Source organism: Aquila chrysaetos, chromosome 4 (assembly GCF_900496995.4).
Source record: "Aquila chrysaetos chrysaetos chromosome 4, bAquChr1.4, whole genome shotgun sequence".
NCBI lineage: Eukaryota > Metazoa > Chordata > Aves > Accipitriformes > Accipitridae > Aquila > Aquila chrysaetos.
This window is the reverse complement of record NC_044007.1, coordinates 40,414,938-40,433,067: the sequence shown is the minus strand read 5'-3', so window position 1 is coordinate 40,433,067 and position 18,130 is coordinate 40,414,938. Positions and strand designations below refer to the sequence as shown.

At 40.0% G+C, this 18,130-nt stretch overlaps 2 protein-coding genes across 13 annotated transcripts in view; one reads left to right on the top strand and one right to left on the bottom strand.

Moving 5' to 3' along the window:
- CLVS1 (clavesin 1) overlaps positions 1-2,861 on the top strand; it is a 107,220-nt gene extending 104,359 nt beyond the window's left edge. For both annotated transcript variants that reach the window (XM_030012268.1, XM_030012269.1), the window contains one exon: positions 1,582-2,861. In XM_030012268.1, coding sequence (XP_029868128.1) covers positions 1,582-1,669 — 88 coding nt within the window. In that variant the 3' untranslated portion in view covers positions 1,670-2,861. The remainder of the gene's footprint in view (positions 1-1,581) is intronic.
- Positions 2,857-18,130, bottom strand: part of ASPH (aspartate beta-hydroxylase) — a 121,114-nt gene continuing 105,840 nt past the window's right edge. For 10 of the 11 annotated variants that reach the window (XM_030012256.2, XM_030012248.2, XM_030012258.2 and 7 more), the window contains 2 exons: positions 12,914-13,047; positions 2,857-7,165 (listed from right to left, as the gene is read on the bottom strand). In XM_030012256.2, the coding sequence (XP_029868116.1) occupies positions 7,015-7,165; positions 12,914-13,047 (285 nt within the window). In that variant the 3' untranslated portion in view covers positions 2,857-7,014. Of the gene's footprint in view, positions 7,166-12,913; positions 13,048-15,362; positions 15,397-18,130 lie in introns of all 11 variants that reach the window. The other variant, XM_030012252.2, reaches the window with a different exon arrangement.

The following is an 18,130-nucleotide window of genomic DNA, read 5'->3' as shown; positions in this document are numbered from 1 at the left end:
AGCAGAAACTTTCTATATGCTGGCAAATGCTGCAATGGATCTGCAACTTTTTTTATTCATTGTAGGGCAGTGGGTCAGACAGAAACCATACATTGGTGACGAGTATTAATCAAGTACTATTCTAGTAGTCCAGAAAAGAAAATAAAAACCTGTTGAAGTTGTGATTTGAATCCATTCTGTATCAGTTTCAAAGCCACGTGATTAGTTTTTGCTGTTACATACTAGAAATATGTAAATTGCCATTTTGCATAATCTCCTGAATCAGCTGCTTTTCTATATTAAAGTGCAGTCATAAACATTATGCATGTCACATTACTGTAAAAAATACACAGTGAAAATGTTTGGGCAAACATATTTTCTTTGAAAATTTTGGCATAAAATCTTTCCATTGAGCATCCAGTTTTTGTTATCTCTCTTTGGAGATTTTTTTATTTAATGAAAATTTTTTATTATGCTTTAATGAAAGCTCCAGGCATAAGAATAGGAAAAATAATCATAGAAGTTATTCACAGTCATGGTATTCAGTCCTGATCAAGTGCTGCAGTACCAAAGGATGCAATTTATTAATGATCCTTATCAAAAGAGAGGTGATATCTAATCTCATTAAATAGCTAAGGCTTAAACTGAGGTTACCACAATGAACAACTGGGAACTACAAACACATCCTGTAGGGAATAAGAACTACCCCTAATTCTAAAAGCTATCCATGAGAAAACTGGCTCTTTAAAATGATACCATGCACTATGCAAATGCCCAGGCTGGATGATTCTACCCCTACCTTTGAAAAAGTTCCCTTTTTAAAGGTTCCCAATTCACACAGTGATTTTGCTCTAAAGCTCATTGCCCACTCCAAACTGGGAGGCAACTCCTAGCCCGAAGCAGACAAAATGGAGGATAACAAATCTGTGTAACAATAAACTCATCAGTTCCTCCTTCCATAGCTCAGTAAGCAAACACTGGAGTACACAGACCTCAGAAAATGAGAGAGTCTTGAATTTTCCCACTAGTTTAAGCCCACTCAGCTTTTGTCACTGCAAGAAATCATGATTATCCACTTTCTCTAGTGTTCACTCTTCTTTTTACAGGTTGGGTTTCTTTTTTTTGTCCATTAGCAGGAAAGGATAAACTATACTTCCCACCTTGAACACAGAAATTAATTTAAAATGAACTAGCCCTGAATAAAGTTCTCTTTCAAGAGTATAGACAAGAAGACAAAGATAAATTGCAGGACTGGGCACACCAGAAGCTCCCTCGTTGTATTAATTCTGGTTTCTTCATTGATCTTGGGTAACTCGTGGAAGTTCTGCCCCTTACACTCCTACATCAGTAATATGTGATTTATCTACTCGTCTTTCTCAAGATTTGTAACAAGCATGAGCTGAGAGTCACTCCTGCAAGCACTTGTACAAATGACTTTGCTTTCCAGTAAGCAGTTGCACAAGCGGTTTTGCCTAGGAAGACATTAATCAGTAACACAGCTCATGGTATCTCAGGATCAGGCCCTTAAGTTGCTGAGTGCGTTCTAGAAAGTAGCTAAGCACTAAATATTTTGAAAGCATTTGCGTGTCTTCTTGCTTTCAGGTCCCAGTCTGTGGTGGAAGCCGGCACGCTGAAACATGAAGACCAGGGGGAAAGCGAGAACACCCAGCCACTGCTGGCTCTGGACTGAGCTCTCATGTGCCCAACACACACACAGATACATTAACAGACTTCCACCGTACCAGAAACCCACAGAGCACGACACACACAAACACACGCACGCATTTTGCTCGAGAACAAGTCCTTCATGTTTCTTGACCAAGTAACAACTGTCACCAGCCATGGTGACATGTCCGTGTGGCCGATGCTGAACAAAAACTGAGAAATTTCTATTGATGCAGGAGCCTGTCCATACACAAAGAATTTCTTCTTTTTTTTTTTTTTTGACTTATGACATTAAAATATTGGAAATTATGGGACTGCATTCTCTGTTTAAAGAAACCAGGGTGTGTCAGTAGTTTTCCTGAACACTCCAGCAGGGATGCTCAGTTTTATAGAAGTAAAGGTTAAGTGTGTTCTAAGGAAAAGCATCTCAAATTTAAACTTTGCACTGTAGTCAGCAGTTTAGTCTGGCTCAGAGGACAGAAGCAGCAGCGTCTACAGAGTGGTCAAGTTTTACAGAAATATTTTGCATTAAAAAAAGACCCCCCCCCCCAAAAAAAAAAAAACAAAACCAGTGCCAGCATAATATCATTCAACATGACACTTTGTGGCTGCCTCATCCACGCTGCTTATAGGCGGTCACATTTCAGTATCTAGCAAAAATTATTCTTAACTTTTGAAGCCCTTATAAAACTGTCAGCTGAGTGGAATGAACTGTGTGGGCAGCAGACACAGGCAATTTGAAATGCAATTATTTAATTTTAATGATGTGTTTTTCTACAGGCAACTCGGGAGCCTATTAGATATGTGCGTGTGTGTGTGTGTGTGTGTGTGCATGTGTGTGAAGGGGGGGTGCTAGGGAGACCCATTGGACACATTCACCAGTGATTAATGTTTCAATCCAGATTGTTTCATTTAGGTCACAAAAGCAAATGAAAGCTCTGCAGAGCCATTTACGCCCTTCCCTCCTGCAGCCAAGTGAAAGGTGTAGCCAGAAGGGTATGCTGATCGCAGATGCGGGCCATGGTTAAAATGAATAAGGAAAACTGAGAATTAATTATTCAGTACAAGCTTCTGCTAGAAGGAAACGTGGAAGAACAGAACTGAAATGCCAAAGATCAGTTTGTTATTTCTCTATTTGCTCTAGCTGCAAAGAGAGTCCCATCCCTTCATTGAAATGGAAACCAGATTAAAGAAATAAAAGAAAAATCGTTATCAGATTGCATGTGCAGTGACTTTATTTCCTAAACTGGTTACAACCACTGTACACACCTTTAGTCTTCAATTAAATTGCCGTACATTGACAATTTACTAGAACAAGCGGTTGGCAACAACATATCAAAGGTAGCAGTGTAAATCATATATATAAAATGAGATGATAATGGGGACGAGACTTTGTAATGCGCCTCTGGAATATCCACTGAATTCATAAGTGATACACTGAAGCGATGATATAGTTCAACTGGACATGGTCAGCCCTAACAGGTAGACTAACAAACTACTGCCTTTATCTACAACAACTTTTCACGCCTGCACAGGGCAGAAAGTACATCCTGCCAGATCCTATCAACACACCTGGGATTTACCTGCTACTATTTGTACAGAATAGCCTCATTCAGACTAACCTTCTTCTGCAGCAGCATGTCATTGATACAAAGCCTGGCCTCCATGACAGACAGCAAGTCTTTAAGGCAGTGGATGGTCCCAGCAAGGCAACACAGGAGTCGGAAAAAGAAGCAGAAGCTTGCAGGAACATTAAACTAATAAGACAACTAACCCATTTATCTTTGGGATTTCTTCCATTCCCCTTCCCATGGCATTACCACCTATTACAGAAAACAAGGATGGCAACTCCTGGTAACAGGACACTGCTCCCTTCCCTTCCCTGGGCTCACGAAGACTCACAGGCATTTGGCTTTGTCACAGAGAACTTACTTAAAGCAGAAAGTGAAAAATCAAAGACAGAAAAAGACAGACATTGGCTATTATATTGCAGCATTAATGAAGAAATACTTTGGTTTACGATTTTTCTCTGTTAATACACTTACCTCCACTGCCACTGAATCTTTGTGATGACCTGTTACAATCACTGTTCATTCAAGTAGGACTTGTTTTGCCCAAGAAGTGCAACTATCACTTAAATCTAGTCCTTGAGGATTAAACCTCGCAGAGGATTAGAATTATTTATTTTCTTTAGCTGTGACATGAATAAATACATATGATGCCTTGTATATAACTGTATGATGCCTGTATTGAACTGTAGGATCTTATACAGACTCTGTGCTTGCAAGCAAGGTAACTACAGGCAGGGAGGAATTCATCTCCTAACATCATGATGAGTACGTACTGCCTTACAAAAAGGAGAGTAAATTGTCCTTTTTTGTCATTTCCCTCTGTAAATAAGTCTAAAGAAAAAAAAATTAAATTGCAATGGTTCTCCATTTAAAAAATATTTCCATTCAATTCTTCCATTGGCATTTCCAATGTTGAAAAGCTTTTTCAAGATGAAATACCAGTTGGCAAACAGGAACACCAAAAATAATATACCACTTATTCACTGCATAATTTCTGTGGTTTGCTATATATATCCTCCCCATATATATAGCTAATCCAGTAGCTGTACCTAAAAAAAAAGATATGTTCTCAGCTCCTTGACAGGTAGGCATAGAGTAGATTCACTCCAGTGTTGCAGGAGCTATTTACAATACACCTTGACATATTCAAGGCACTTAAGATTTTAACTGGCCAATATATGACTACACAATTTAATACAGTGCTACTCCGGCGCATATACACATCTTGGGTAGATTACTTTTATCTATTTGCCAATTTTATCTATTTGCCAATTGCAATCAGAAAAGATAAAGTATGAGCCTTCAAAGGAACAATGAAACAATCTGAAGGATGGCATGGATTTTCATAAATAAAGCTCCAAAGCTTTTACCACTCCTTTAGTATTTACTCTGAGCTATAGAAACTAAAATGCAACATTAATAAAAATACACTTAAACCACAAATTTTGGTTTAAACAGCTCTTGATTCCTTCATTACAAACTATGTCTTTATTTTAGAGAATTACAAAATAGTTTATAATTTGTACTGCTTGATCACTTTACAAAGATAGAAATTATAGTCTCTGACTAAACAACCACCAAGAGTTTTAAAAAAATTCTTACTATGACCCCCCCAATAACAAGTACCTTATTTCCAGTTTTGCACGATTCTCCTAAAGCTTATATTTTCTTAAGCGTGAAACTTACAAATCTTTTCAGTTTTCGTGATGATTAATTGAGAACTGTTACTGTCTTGTATATTATGTATAGTCTCAGTGTTATTTTTGATACAGACAACACATTAAAGGCTAATTATCATAGCTGTCTAAAACTGACTCTTGATCAGAGAGGGTTTATCAGTTTAACAGTCAAAAAGGAAATTAAAGTGCACACCTCCAGAAACTGGTTACACTAATTTATGGTGCAATCACCATGTGTTACATGGCATTACAAGATTTAATTACCTAGTAAAATACAAAATCTGAAAAGCATTCAGTTTATGGGAATGCAAAGCTCTTATCTGTATTTTGCTTCAGCAAATGTGGCATTCTGGTCACGATACTTAGGTACCGTGATGTAGTCTCTGCAGTACAAAACCACTGAGCATTAAACAAATAAGATGACTGTTCAGTGTCTTTTGGACAACAAAGCCAAAGCTGTGGAGATTAAGTAACCTCAATGTCTCCTTGCTTAGTGTTTGTCTCTCACAGCCCTTGGTAATGATGCCACTGCCCTTGACAAGCCCTGAGCATCCTAGCACACCTATCCACACCCGGCTGGTTTTGCGGGCAAGTAGATAACAGCCAGCCATAAACATCAACAGTGCAACCTCAGGTCTCTCTTTCCTGTTAGTGTTCTTAGAAGTTAACACGTGGAGGGTCCTGCACCCTCCATTTCCCATTAAACAGTACAGACCCAAAAGACCAGCCAACTGCTTAAACATCCAACCAGTTTTCTTTCTTAAAAATAGGCCTTTTTACCATATAGTAAATTCTGCATGGCAAATACAGAGCATACTGTAAACAGTACTGGGATGAGACTACCTCAGCATTATGTCATACATTTCAAGACAAGGAAAACACCATTAGGTCAATTAAAGGATCATTCTAGCACACTGTAGGATGCTGGCAGCAGAAGTTAACACAAGTTAATAACCTGAAGCTCTCTCTCTGCTCTGATTTCTGGCAGGAAACCAAGTTAGACCTTGTCCTTCTGCCCAAAGCACAAGAAATTCTTCACATATTTTTTTCTGCTGAATGACCACCCAAGGGCAGCCTAGAAGGAGCCCCTGGAAGGAGGTGCCCCAGACCCTTGCTGGGTAGAAAACGAGTATCACAACACAAGCTTTTGTAATGATAGGAGAAACAGCAGTTCACCATATAATCCTAAGAACTGTCAAGCACTTTAAGATCAGAGCCTACAGATGTCACATTTGCTCAACATCTTCCAAAATCACATCATCAAACTGAAGGTTGCCTGCTAACTAAGAAACTATTTTGTTTTAGAAGAACAAAGCTTCACTAAGCAGCTGACTATGCAAGTTTCTGTTTGCATTTCCAGGAAGGCAAGAGAAGGCCACACTTGGCAAAAATATAATCTGTCCATCTATAGTGTTTTCCTTCTGCTGATAGCTAGAGATGTACTTATATAGATAATGTTTTTTAAAAAATAGTGGTTGATTAAAGAAGGTTTGTTCATAATTATGCTAGAAAAATACAGTTACTCAGGTAGAAAAAAATACAAAACACATATAACCCATTCACATTATCTACAGTTGATAACATAGGGACATGTTCTATGCCTAAAGCAGCTAACATTACAACTGCATACTGATTTTCAAAGTTGGCTGTGTGCATATGTTTGTAAATACCTTACATGTTACTTCCCAGATAAAAGCCTGGGAAGTATTTCCCAGATGTAGAATCGCAAATCTTGTGCCTGAACATGGTCGGGCAGGTGACTGACTGACTGATGTTGTACGCATAATATAGGCATGGCAAAAACATCTGCACATTCCTCAGTTTGAAAATCCAGACCTATTGCTCTTTGGCTGACAAGATTTGTATTTTGAAACTTGCAGCTAGAAAAACAATACATATCAGTGCTGTATCAGTATGAAACAAAACATGGCTTTTTTTTTTTTTTTTTCTTCTTCTTTTTTTCCTTTTTTTATATCAAGTCCTCTGTGATTGCAGAATGCCGTCCTGATCTCTTCTAAACCTTACAACACTTGTATTCTTAGTATGCTGGATAAATTAATCCTATTTGTGTACTCCAAAGGGGTTAAAGCTCCTCTGCTCCGCTCATCAGAAGGAACCCCTTAAATAGCAGGAAGGGTGCGTCTCTGTTGTGCTGTTAACTCAGGGTGCCACACATCCACAATGAATATCAGGCGATAATTTTCAGCATCCTGCCATACTTCATGTTCGAAAGAGTCATCAAAAATAAGAACTTTCCCTTCTTCCCAGGTTCTGCAACACAAAAAAGAACATGCTTTAGTGTAGTATTTGAAGGGCCATGGAGCAGGCAAGCTATATATCAGCTCTGAAGATGCTCTTTGACATATGAGAATGACTTAAACAGTATATATTGCACAGTCAGGATTTCACTACCTAACATAAAGAGATTGGAGTATCAGAGTTTTAATTTAAATAAACTACAGGAAGATCAGTCTAATGGACCTTCACATTATTGAGGGATTGTTTCCCCTCACTCTGCACAGTTATGCCCACATACACATTCAGACATTTATAGTATTTGTTATTGATATACTTTTAATGAGTCCAATAAGCAAGAAGCAGGTATAATAGTGGTGTAATAATCAACTTTTCTCCTTTTCTAATCAGATACATACATAATGAGTGATGGAAACTGAGGGAATGACCAGTGATACGGTTATATGGTTTGAAAACAAATCACATTAGATCAATCTGCTTTTTCTAAAAATCAGAACAATAGAAGTAGGCCCTGATCATTCTTTAAATTTTAGGGATGTTAACAGTCCTGTCCCATAAATCCATTCAAAGCACTGTGTCTGAAGATTTTTCTTCAGAGGAAGGTTGCAACGCTATAGTGTACACTGGGTTAACTATATTGTTAAAGCTGAACTGGAAGGATGAGACCACATCACTTAAAGCCCCTCTGCTTGCCAAGTACTGCTTAGGCAGAGCAGATAACTGAACAGCTGTAAATACCCTGGGTGAGTGTTCATTACAGCATAGAAGAGCCAAATTTTAACAGCGATACTTTTCCAAGATCTGTACCTTTGTTAGGCAGAAAAAGGGATATACACAATTTATTCAAAGTGGCTTGGTTTTGAGCACCTCCATTGCTTGAAAAATTAACAAAATTACCAGATTTAAAAGCAATGGCAAGAGGCAACGCAGAAGGAAGATATTAACTGTTGGAAGAATCAGTGTTTCTGTCAACTTTACGAAGTATAGAATCACAGAATAATTTAGGTCAGAAGAAACCTTGGAAGGGCATCTGGTCCAAGCCTCTGCTCAGAGCAAGATTAACTGCAAAGTTAGATCCAACTATGAGGTTAGATGAGAAATCTCAGGTTCCTGGCTACTGGATTTTTGAATATCTGCAGCCATGGACATTCCACTCTCTCTTCCTGTGTTTCACCAACCTCATTGTGAAAATTTCCTTCTATCTAGATGGAATTTCCTTCACTGTCACTTGTGTCCATTACCTCTCATTCTAAAACTGCACACCTCTGAAAAGAGTCTGGCTCTGTCTTCTGCACAGTCACCCATCAGTAGCAGAAGACAGTAACTAGTATCCCCTTCAGCCTTCTCTTTTTCCGACTCCAAACCAGCTCTCCGAGCTCATGTGTCGTGTTCTCCAGTTGTCTAAACAACTTTTTCATCCTCCACTGGAGTCCCTCTAGTTTACTGATGACTTTTTTTGTACTGAAGAGCCATAAACTGGACACAGTACTCCAGAGGCAGTGTCTTGAGTGCAAAAGAGAGGGAAAAAATTGTTCCCCTCAAACTGCTTCCTATGCACGTACTAACACAGGCCAATACACAGCTAGCCTTCATCAAGATGAGAGCACATTGTAAGTCACATTCAACTTGTCCCCTAGGACCCTTAAGACCTTTTCTGCAAAGCTGCTTTCTATGCAGTCATCAGCCAGCCTGTACTGTTGGAAGATGTTGATCTGTTGCTACCAGTTGCAGGGCTTTGCATTTGCCTTTGTTGAATTTCACGAAGCTTCAGTTGGTACGCTTCTCCAGCCTGCTGAGATCTGGATTCATAATTTTGAAGAGAGGTTTAACGCCTGGTTAAATGCAGTCCTGATACTGTGAAAAATCAGCAACTGATCAGTGACCACTAGTGATAATGTCACAACATGTCAAAAAGTCACTGTGCTAGTCATTTGTTGCTGCCCCTCAGATCTCAATCTTACCCACTGCATTTAGGCACAGTAGCTGATTATGTGTTACATGGTTTATCTATTGTAAAGTCAGGCAGTGGTATGAGCAAAGCAAATTTATTATGCATTGCAGCAGGACAAAAGCATGCACCTGATTATACCCCTTCAGGTGAGACTGGATTAATAACGGTCAATCGAGTCAATAATGGTCAAAGAAGTGTTACCTCCTAAAGCCACTCTACAATGAGCACATAATCAAGTTTTTTTAACAGGATCCCTTAGGAGCTGAAGCAGTCCAAGAGGATGGCTGCCCTTAAAGAGAATTAAGAACTATGAACAGTAGCGATGGTAAAGAAACAAAGGTCTTGCCATCAAAGATGGAAATATGTTGCTTAGCTCATTCAACTGTGTTCATTCACAGAGAAAACAATGTTCTTTTTTGAAAAACAGGGAGAAAATGAGATTTAGACTCCCAAGTCATCTCGGTATTTTTAATCCAGCAAAAGCAAAAATTAAGCATCAAAATTTATGGGGTTGTGCTGTACTGTTCTGAACAGAAATGGAAATTGAAATTGGATCATTTCAACTGAAATGATCATCTAAATATATTTTAAGCGAGAGTAGATAAACCAGAAAGCATAACATAGCAAGAAATTCACACTGGCTTGCACACAGACATCAGCCTTGAAGGCTCAGATAGCTGAAACCTGCAAAAGGCTCATTATGATCATGTGCTTTTTCTGCTACCATGTCAGTTTTCAGATAACAAAAATGTTTTATGCCATATCGACCCTGAGTCTCTGTTACTGCACTAAAGTTACATTGGCATTATTCAATTCAATGGGAGTCAACCACTTGCAATGCTATGTTGTGGTAAAAAAATCAAGCCAACTTCGGGGGTTTTTGGGGGGGGTTGGGGTTTTTTTGTTGTTTTGGGGGGGTTGGGGGATTTACTTTTGTTTGGGGGCTATTTTATTTTGGTGGGTTTTTTGTTGTTGGGAGGGGTGTTGGGTCTTGGTTTTTGGGGGGTTGGTTTTTTGGATTTTCTTTGGTGTTTTTTGTTTGTTTGGTTTTTTTAATTTTAAATTAAACCAAGCCTGAAAAAATCCTGCCCTAAATAGCCTGAAAATGCAGCTCAGTTAAGGACAAGAAAAACTCCAAGCACCCAGATGAAGTAGCTTCAGAGGTTAAAATCCAGGATCTATCATTTGCATCATAATGCGATTGGCTGTTTTGCACAACAAAGAAAAAGTCATAAAGTTGACAGAACTATTAGCCTCTTTTGAATAGATTACAAACCCCACCATTAGCATGCAAATAAATATTTTCTAGAAGCCTTCATGGTGTGAGAAACACTTCACAATGGGACCATAGAGAAGGTATTATTCTGGTCTGGTGCTGAGCTCCTTTGGGGTAGTTTCTGTATCACCTGCAAGGCTTTAGTGTTACCTGTTACAGGTGAGATCTTGGACTGGCTCCTGCATGAGGCTGTAATTCTGCACCTTCGTTTCAAAACATGATTACCTTGTCTGACAGAGATGTTTGATTTTGATAACTAGATATTATTTACCTACCATTTTTGTGTATTGTACCCTACACTTTACAGAGCTGGGACTTCAAAATAGCCAAATGACCTAAAATTGCTATACCTGTACAGAATAACAATGAGGTGTACCAGCGCCTAGCAGCTGCAAAAAGACTCTTCTGCAAGTGAAGGAGTAAAACACAGTACTAGACAAAGCTGAATTGCCTGTCCATCAAGGATGAGTTGCATTGTAACATTGCCCCTCTAAACACCCACACTGGGTGGCACAGAGGTAACCAAGCACAAAATTCTCTCTGTTTCTGTTCTCTATCTCATACACACAGCAGTGGGACACAAGGCCAGAAAAGGCCTGACCTATGCTAACCTTCATATTTGAGCCAGCTCTCCTATTTGAAACCACTAGTTTACCACTGCTCTGAACCACCAGGAGGGGAGGAATAGAAAAAGCCCAAGGCAGGATTTCCTCCTGGCACCATTCCCTTCCACAGTAGTTCACCCACCTCCTCTTTCATGGGGGAAGGGATGTAAAAAACCCTTTCATTGCCAACAGTAGACACACTTTCAATGTTTTCAGTGAAAATCCTGTCTTTGATTCTGAATGTATAGCTCTTGCCAAAAGCAACTAAAGTTAACACATTCCAGCACAGGCTGTAGTCAGCTCTTGAATGTTTTACATTTCAAACGAGCAAGTCCGATGCATAAGACTGAGCCAGGTTCAGGAGCCTGGACACTGAAGTGCTCTGTCTGCAGCATACCAGCAGCAACAGGCATTTTCTCCAGTCTTGACTTTGAGGGAGTGTTGCTACCAAGGAGATAGTTAAGTTCATTTTCCACAGGACTATCCCTTCTGTTCGAGTTAAGACAAAGGAGGGTGCCAACTGTAATAATGGGTGGTGAGCTGTGGACACCTGCTCTCTTGGCAGAAGATCAAAACCACCACTTTGCTCACACAGGCTACTAAACAGCCACCTAATGGTAATGCCATTCAGTTACCACCAATGTGAATTCACAATAATGTCCTAAAGTGAAAAGACTCCACATGTCTATATTAGTCCTCTAAGTCTATTAGCTACCTCTCCCTCTGTTATTTTGGATATTGGACTGGAATGCTGGAAGCAAATGTCCATGTAGGTAGTGTAGATTGTAACACTGACTGTGACAGATTATTAAATAAGCTATATGTTGGCAGGAGTCTATACTGACAACATTTTTGGTTATTAACAGTTGGATACTTCTAGCCTCAAAAATTCTGAACTTTTCTTGTTGTAGTTGTTTTCAAATGTTATGAAAAAAATCTTTGCTACGTATTGCAGTCATGCAGACAGGAGTGGCATTTCATTTCTCAATATCAAACATACGTGTACGTTACTACCATGAAAAGAATTCAAAATTAACATTTTTTGCACTCAGACACTGCAGACAAGACACAGAATCTTCCAAAAATATACATATAGATGTTAAGCATCATTAGAATTTCACCTAAGTCTCAGAAAATTAAATCTGTAAGCAAAAAGCAATATAGTTAATACTATATTTTTCTGTCTGCATTTAATAATATCATGCAAAAACTTCTCACAATTTCTTGTATTTCCCAGGGGAGTATATGCCCTGATTGTAAATGTATTTTTTTTTTTTTTTTTGCACTGAGCAAACAGAGACAAAACTTGTTTTCAAGTCAGCATAATTATTCCCTAAGGGGTAAGAATTCTTACTTAAAATGCACTTTAAAGAAATTTGCTACCTGTGTAATTCATTGGGCCAAACACTTCATAGATGTGTTCATCTTGAAATCAACTTCAACTGGAATATTTTTAACATAATTATAACAAATAATACCAGCTAGGAAGGAGGCTTCTGCCAGAAATACAAGAGTATTCTGTCACAGTGGTGCAAATGGAGGTACAGCTTCGTCTTAGCTTTTGCTGAATAAGCAACAAATTCTAAGTCCCCCCCAAAATCAAAACAAAGAGAACTTTGTTGGCAACTATATCAGACTGGCTTTGTAAAAGTAAACACAGAGACTGTGTGGACTAACCCCACTGTTATTTCCATGCCATAGCAGAGAAGAGCAGGTTTGTCTCTAAAGAGTCTTCCGTCATTGTTTGAGATCTCATATTTATATGTTTGTACCAAGAGTTAGGGTGCAAATTGCCTGTTTAATGAAATATATTACATCTCCTGATCAGTAAAACACACCATTTTTTTTTTTTAATTACATGCAGTCCCACCCCTTTTTCAGCCTTGAGGAAGGTGGAAAAAACAAAACAAAACAAAAAACCCCAACCATACCTGTTCTCTTGGGCACACCGAATTCTGCAGCCTTCCTTAGGTATCACCAACCCCAAATGCATCCTTAGCCGACAATTGGTGGGCCCTGTGTGGGGCCAGACATGAGTCCCCGGGTGCATGATAGAATATTTGATCTGAAAAAAGAGAACGGCAGGCCTTCAACAGGTTCAGCTTCATGACCGTACTGCTAGGAGTTCAGGACTTCATTATGTCTCATCCTTGATGATGGGCCAAAAGTGCAATGTCACCTTTTGTTAGAGTCTCTGCAACAACTGCGCTTTCTCATGTCCTAAAGGTGTTCAATACTACAAAAAACATGTCTTGTGAGGTGTGTGTGCATCCATGGGTGTGTGTATGTAAAAGTGCATATTTTTCATTTTGCTTAAAATAACTAGTATTCATATTTCAACCTGAAAATAATTATCTCCTATCTACAGTCAGAAAAATACCTTCTTTCTTACAGAAAGACTTACAGACACTCTTATTATTTAAAAGGATGGACCACAGGAGACAGAAGGCCTGTGTTAGCCAGGCTGACTGGCCCCTCTCAGATGACAATATGGCTGTGAAGGTCACTGTCAGACTTGGCTGGAGCAACCATGAGATGGTGGAGTTCAGGATCATGAGAGGAGGGAGAAAGGCAAAAAGCAGGATTACTACCTACAGCTTCAGGAGAGAAGACTTGGGCTTATTCAGGGATCTGCTGGGAAAAATCCCATGAGATACAGTGCTGGAGAGAAGAGGGCTCTAGGACAGCTGGTTGATTTTTAAGTATCACCTCATCCAAGCTCAAGAATGGTTCATCCCCATATGCAGGAAGCATGGCAATCCAGACAAGATTGAAAAACAAAAAGGAAGCATACAAGAGGTGGAAGCAGGGTCAGGTCACCCAGGAAGACTGTAGAGACACTCTTCGAGCATGCAAGGATGAGGTTAGGAAACTCAAAGCTCTCCTGGTGTTGAATCCAGAGATGGAAGTCAAGGGCAACAAGAAAGATTTCTACAAATACAGCAGCAGTGAAAGGAAGCCTAGGGGAAATATGGGCCTGCTGCTAAATGTGGCAGGAGATGTGATGACAAAGGCCATGGAAAAGGCTGAGGCACTGCTTGCCGCCTTTGCCTCAATCTCTACTGGTATGACTGACGTCCAGGAGTCCCAGGCACCTGAGGCCAGTGGAAAAGACTGGAGTAAAGATGACTTACCTTCAGTAGAGAAGGATCAGGTTAGGGAACATTTAAACAAACTCAACAAACTGGTTCATAGGTCCTGATGGGATCCACCCATGAGCGCTGAGGGAGCTGGATGACGTTGTGAATCCACACTCAATAATCTTTGAAAGGTCATAGCAACCAGCAGAAGTCCCTGAGGACTGGTAGAAAGCAAATCTTTTTCCTACCTTCAAGAAGGGCAAGGAGGAGGATCTGAGGAACTATAGGCTAGTCAGCCTCACCTCGATCCCTGGGAAGGTGATGGAGCAAATAATCCTGGAAATCATTTACAAACACATGAATGAAAAAAAGTGACAGAGCAGTCAGCATGGATTGATGAAGGGGAAATTGTACTTTACCAGCTTTCTATGGTGAGCTGTCTAGCTTGGTGGATGAGGGGAGATTAGTGGATATTGTTCATCTCAGCTTTAGTAAGACTTTCAACACCGTCTGCCATAAACATCCTCATTAACAAACTGATGAAACAGAAACTAGGTAAGTTGACAGAGAGGTGAATTGAAAACTGGCAGTTCAGCCAGACTCAAAGAGTTGTGATCAGAGGCACAAAGTCCAGCTGGAGGCTACTCATCAGAGGTGTGTCCCAGGGCTCAACACTGTTTAATAGCTTCACAAATGACTCAGAGGATGGGACAGAGTGCATCCCCCTCAGCAAGTTTGTAGATGATAGAAAACAGGAGAGGAATGGCCGATACCCTACATTTTTTTTTTGCTGCCATTCATAGGGACCTTGGCAGGCTGGAGAAAGGAGCAAACAGGAATCTTATGATGTTCAACAAAGGGAAGTGTAAAGTTCTGCACTGGGGAGGAATAACCCCATGTACCAATACAAGCTGGTGGACAACTGCCTGGAAAGCAACTTCCCAGAAAAAGACTGATGTCCTCATTGACAACAATTTGAACATGAGCCAGCAATGTGCCCATGCAGCAAAGACAACCAACAGCCTCCAGGGCTACATTAGGGAGAGCTTTGGCAGCAGGTTGAGGGAGGTTATCTTTCCCCTCTACTCAGAGTTAGTGAGACATCTTGAGTGCTGGGTGCAGTTCTGTGCCACCTACTATGAGAGAGACATGGACACACTGGAGCAAGTCTAGTGGAGGGCTATAAAGGTGATTAAGGGATTGGACCATCTGACATACAAGGGGAAGCTGAGAGAGCTAGGACTGCTCAGGCTGGAGAACAGAAGGCTCAAGGGGGGATCTTATCAATGTATATAAATACCTGATGGGAGGAGTGAAGAAGACGGAGGCAATCTCTTCTCAATGGTATCCAGTGAAAGGCAAAGAGGCAATGGACACAGATTGAAATACAGGAAACTCCATTTAAACATAAGAAAACACTTTTTTATTGTATACTGGAACAGGTTGCCCAGAGAGGCTGAAGAGTCTCTATCCTTAGAGGTATTCAAAACCTGACTGGACACAGTCCTGAGCAACCTGCTCTAGTTCAGCATGCTTTGAGCAAGGGGTTGGACTAGGTGTTATGGTTTAACCCCAGCCAGCAACTAAGCACCACGCAGCCGCTCACTCGCTTCCCCCCCACACAGTGGGATGGGGGAGAGAATCGGAAGGAAAAAGGTAAAACCTGTGGGTTGATATAAGAACAGTAGGGAAGAAACTAATAATAATAATAAAACAACAAAAATAATAAAAGGTTTGGAATATACAAAACAAGTGATGCACAATGCAATTGCTCTCCAGTTGCAGATCAATGCCCAGTTAGTTCCTGAGCAGCGATACCCCCAGGCCAACTGCCCCCAGTTTATATACTAGGCACGATGTCATGTGGTATGGAATACCCCTTTGGCCAGTTTGGGTCCCCTCCCAACTTCTTGTGCCCCTCCAGCCTTTTTGCTGGGCATGAGAAGCTGAAAAATCCTTGACTTAGTCTAAACACTACTTAGCAACAACTGAAAACATCAGTGTGTTACCAACATTCTTCTCATACTAAATCCCAAACACAGCACTGTACCAGCTACTAGGAAGAAAACTAACTCTATCCCAGCTGAAACCAGGACACTAGGTAATCTCCAGACATCCCTCCCTTCTCATCTCAACCTTTCTGTGATTCTACAGCAACCCAACGAACAGGAAGTGTGAATAATGCATGACAGTGGCGAGAAGCGTCTTTTCAACTGAGAAATCTGCACATCTGACTGGGATAGGGTAACTTTGATAATCTTAGGGTTTAAGGTGTTGCTTGCTCTCCAACTGTAACAAAATCAGCAGAGGACAGTGTGTGTCTAATGCCTTAGCTGTTCTCACCATCTTAGGTTTCAGCTTACCAGCAGTTTCTTATCACAGCAAGTGATAAGCTCCAGTGGCCGTGGTGAACACAGATGCTCCAACCCACCACTTCTGCTACACCAAGATGCGTTAACTATCGACGAGTTATACTATGGTTGTAAAGTAAAATTCCAAAGAGTTAAGAAATCCCCAGAATTACAACTGCCTGTGCTACTTTTAGTTTACTGTTATTTTTAAGAACGATATAATTTTTAATAATATGATCACTTGCTATTGTTCTACACAGTCTCTCAGCAGCATTGAGCAGGTTGTGAATATTTTACGTTTCTTTTTATCTTTGTCAATACACAAGGTGCCCAAAGCATCCAAAGGGTCTATCTACCACAGAATTCCTGATTTCCTGATTATGTTTGTTCCCATTGCTTCCAAGTGCTTCAGTACATGAATAAAGACTAGGTGATATTTTTAATTTAATTTACCAGTAAGAATCTGAGGCATGGCTAGCAAAAGACCAAAATTGTCCTAGGCATCCCCTAATAACTGGATGTAAAATGTAAGACTTCTAGAGCACCATTTTTCACACTGTTTTACATTTTATATGTTCAAAACACGTAACTACAGCTATAGTGGTGAATACACAATGCTTCCACAAACCATGTCCTGGTGACAACATGTGTGTGCCAAAAAATAACGAACAAAACAGTAGCTGTCAAAGAAAATTTGCTCTCTGGGATAGATCCATTTTGGCTGTGGATGCCACAGAAAGCAGTTTTCTTGCTGTTAGCCACACTGAGCAGGATGACCTCTCTAATCAGTTATCTTTACTACAACTAGCTTTTGCAACAAATCAATGAAACAATAGCCTTGTTCATTCCCACAACAGTAGCCATCTAGTGCACTTCTGCACATCAAAAGCAAAAGTCTGGTGAAAAAGCTGAACACCTACTCTCAAGGCTCTGAATTAGGATTATGCTAGCACTGTGTTTTCCAATTTTTGCATCCTTAATTTTGGAATGTGAGGGTTATTCTCATGTAGTCATTACAGATAAAATATAATAACTTAAAAAAGAAAAAAAAAAGAATAACGAAAAATTCTGTCCTACAGAATCACATGATATCTGTATTGGGCCATTCATTCATCTGTGTATGTATTGATCCATACCACACAAGTCTACTGCCTGATTTAATGAGGTTAATATGTAGCCGAGTAGTCAGTACACCAGGCACAAGAAACAAACTTTGTTGGCATGCAAGGCTACAGCCCAGAGATGTAAAATTTCCTTCCTTAACCTTTAGGAAAGAAGCATGTGACAGCAGTACTGCTGTTTGGCTTCCATGAGGTAGGTGATTCTCCTTCAGTGTAATGCAGTCAGGCTGGGGTAGGTGGTGAAGTTTATCACAGTGCGCTCACTGGCTCACTGAAGTAGTCTTGTAAAGTTAAGTTCAGCCAAGAGTAATTATAGGAAAATTCAGGTTAGAAAGACCCTAATTCAACCTCCTGCTCAAAGCAGGGTTAGCTGTGAGTCAGACCAGGTCACTTAGGGCTGAGGTTTAGTAAATTGTTACTTATTGGTTGAGCCATGGCAAATAAGTACTTACCTACCACAAGCTCCCAGTGAACACAAAGTAAAATGGCTCAAACTAAAGATTACATAGAAAGGCTTCAGCTAACATTTTACCTTGTATTTGCCGAGGGGTAAAATTTGGCATATATTTAACTGTTAACTTCATTGTGTGCTTGAG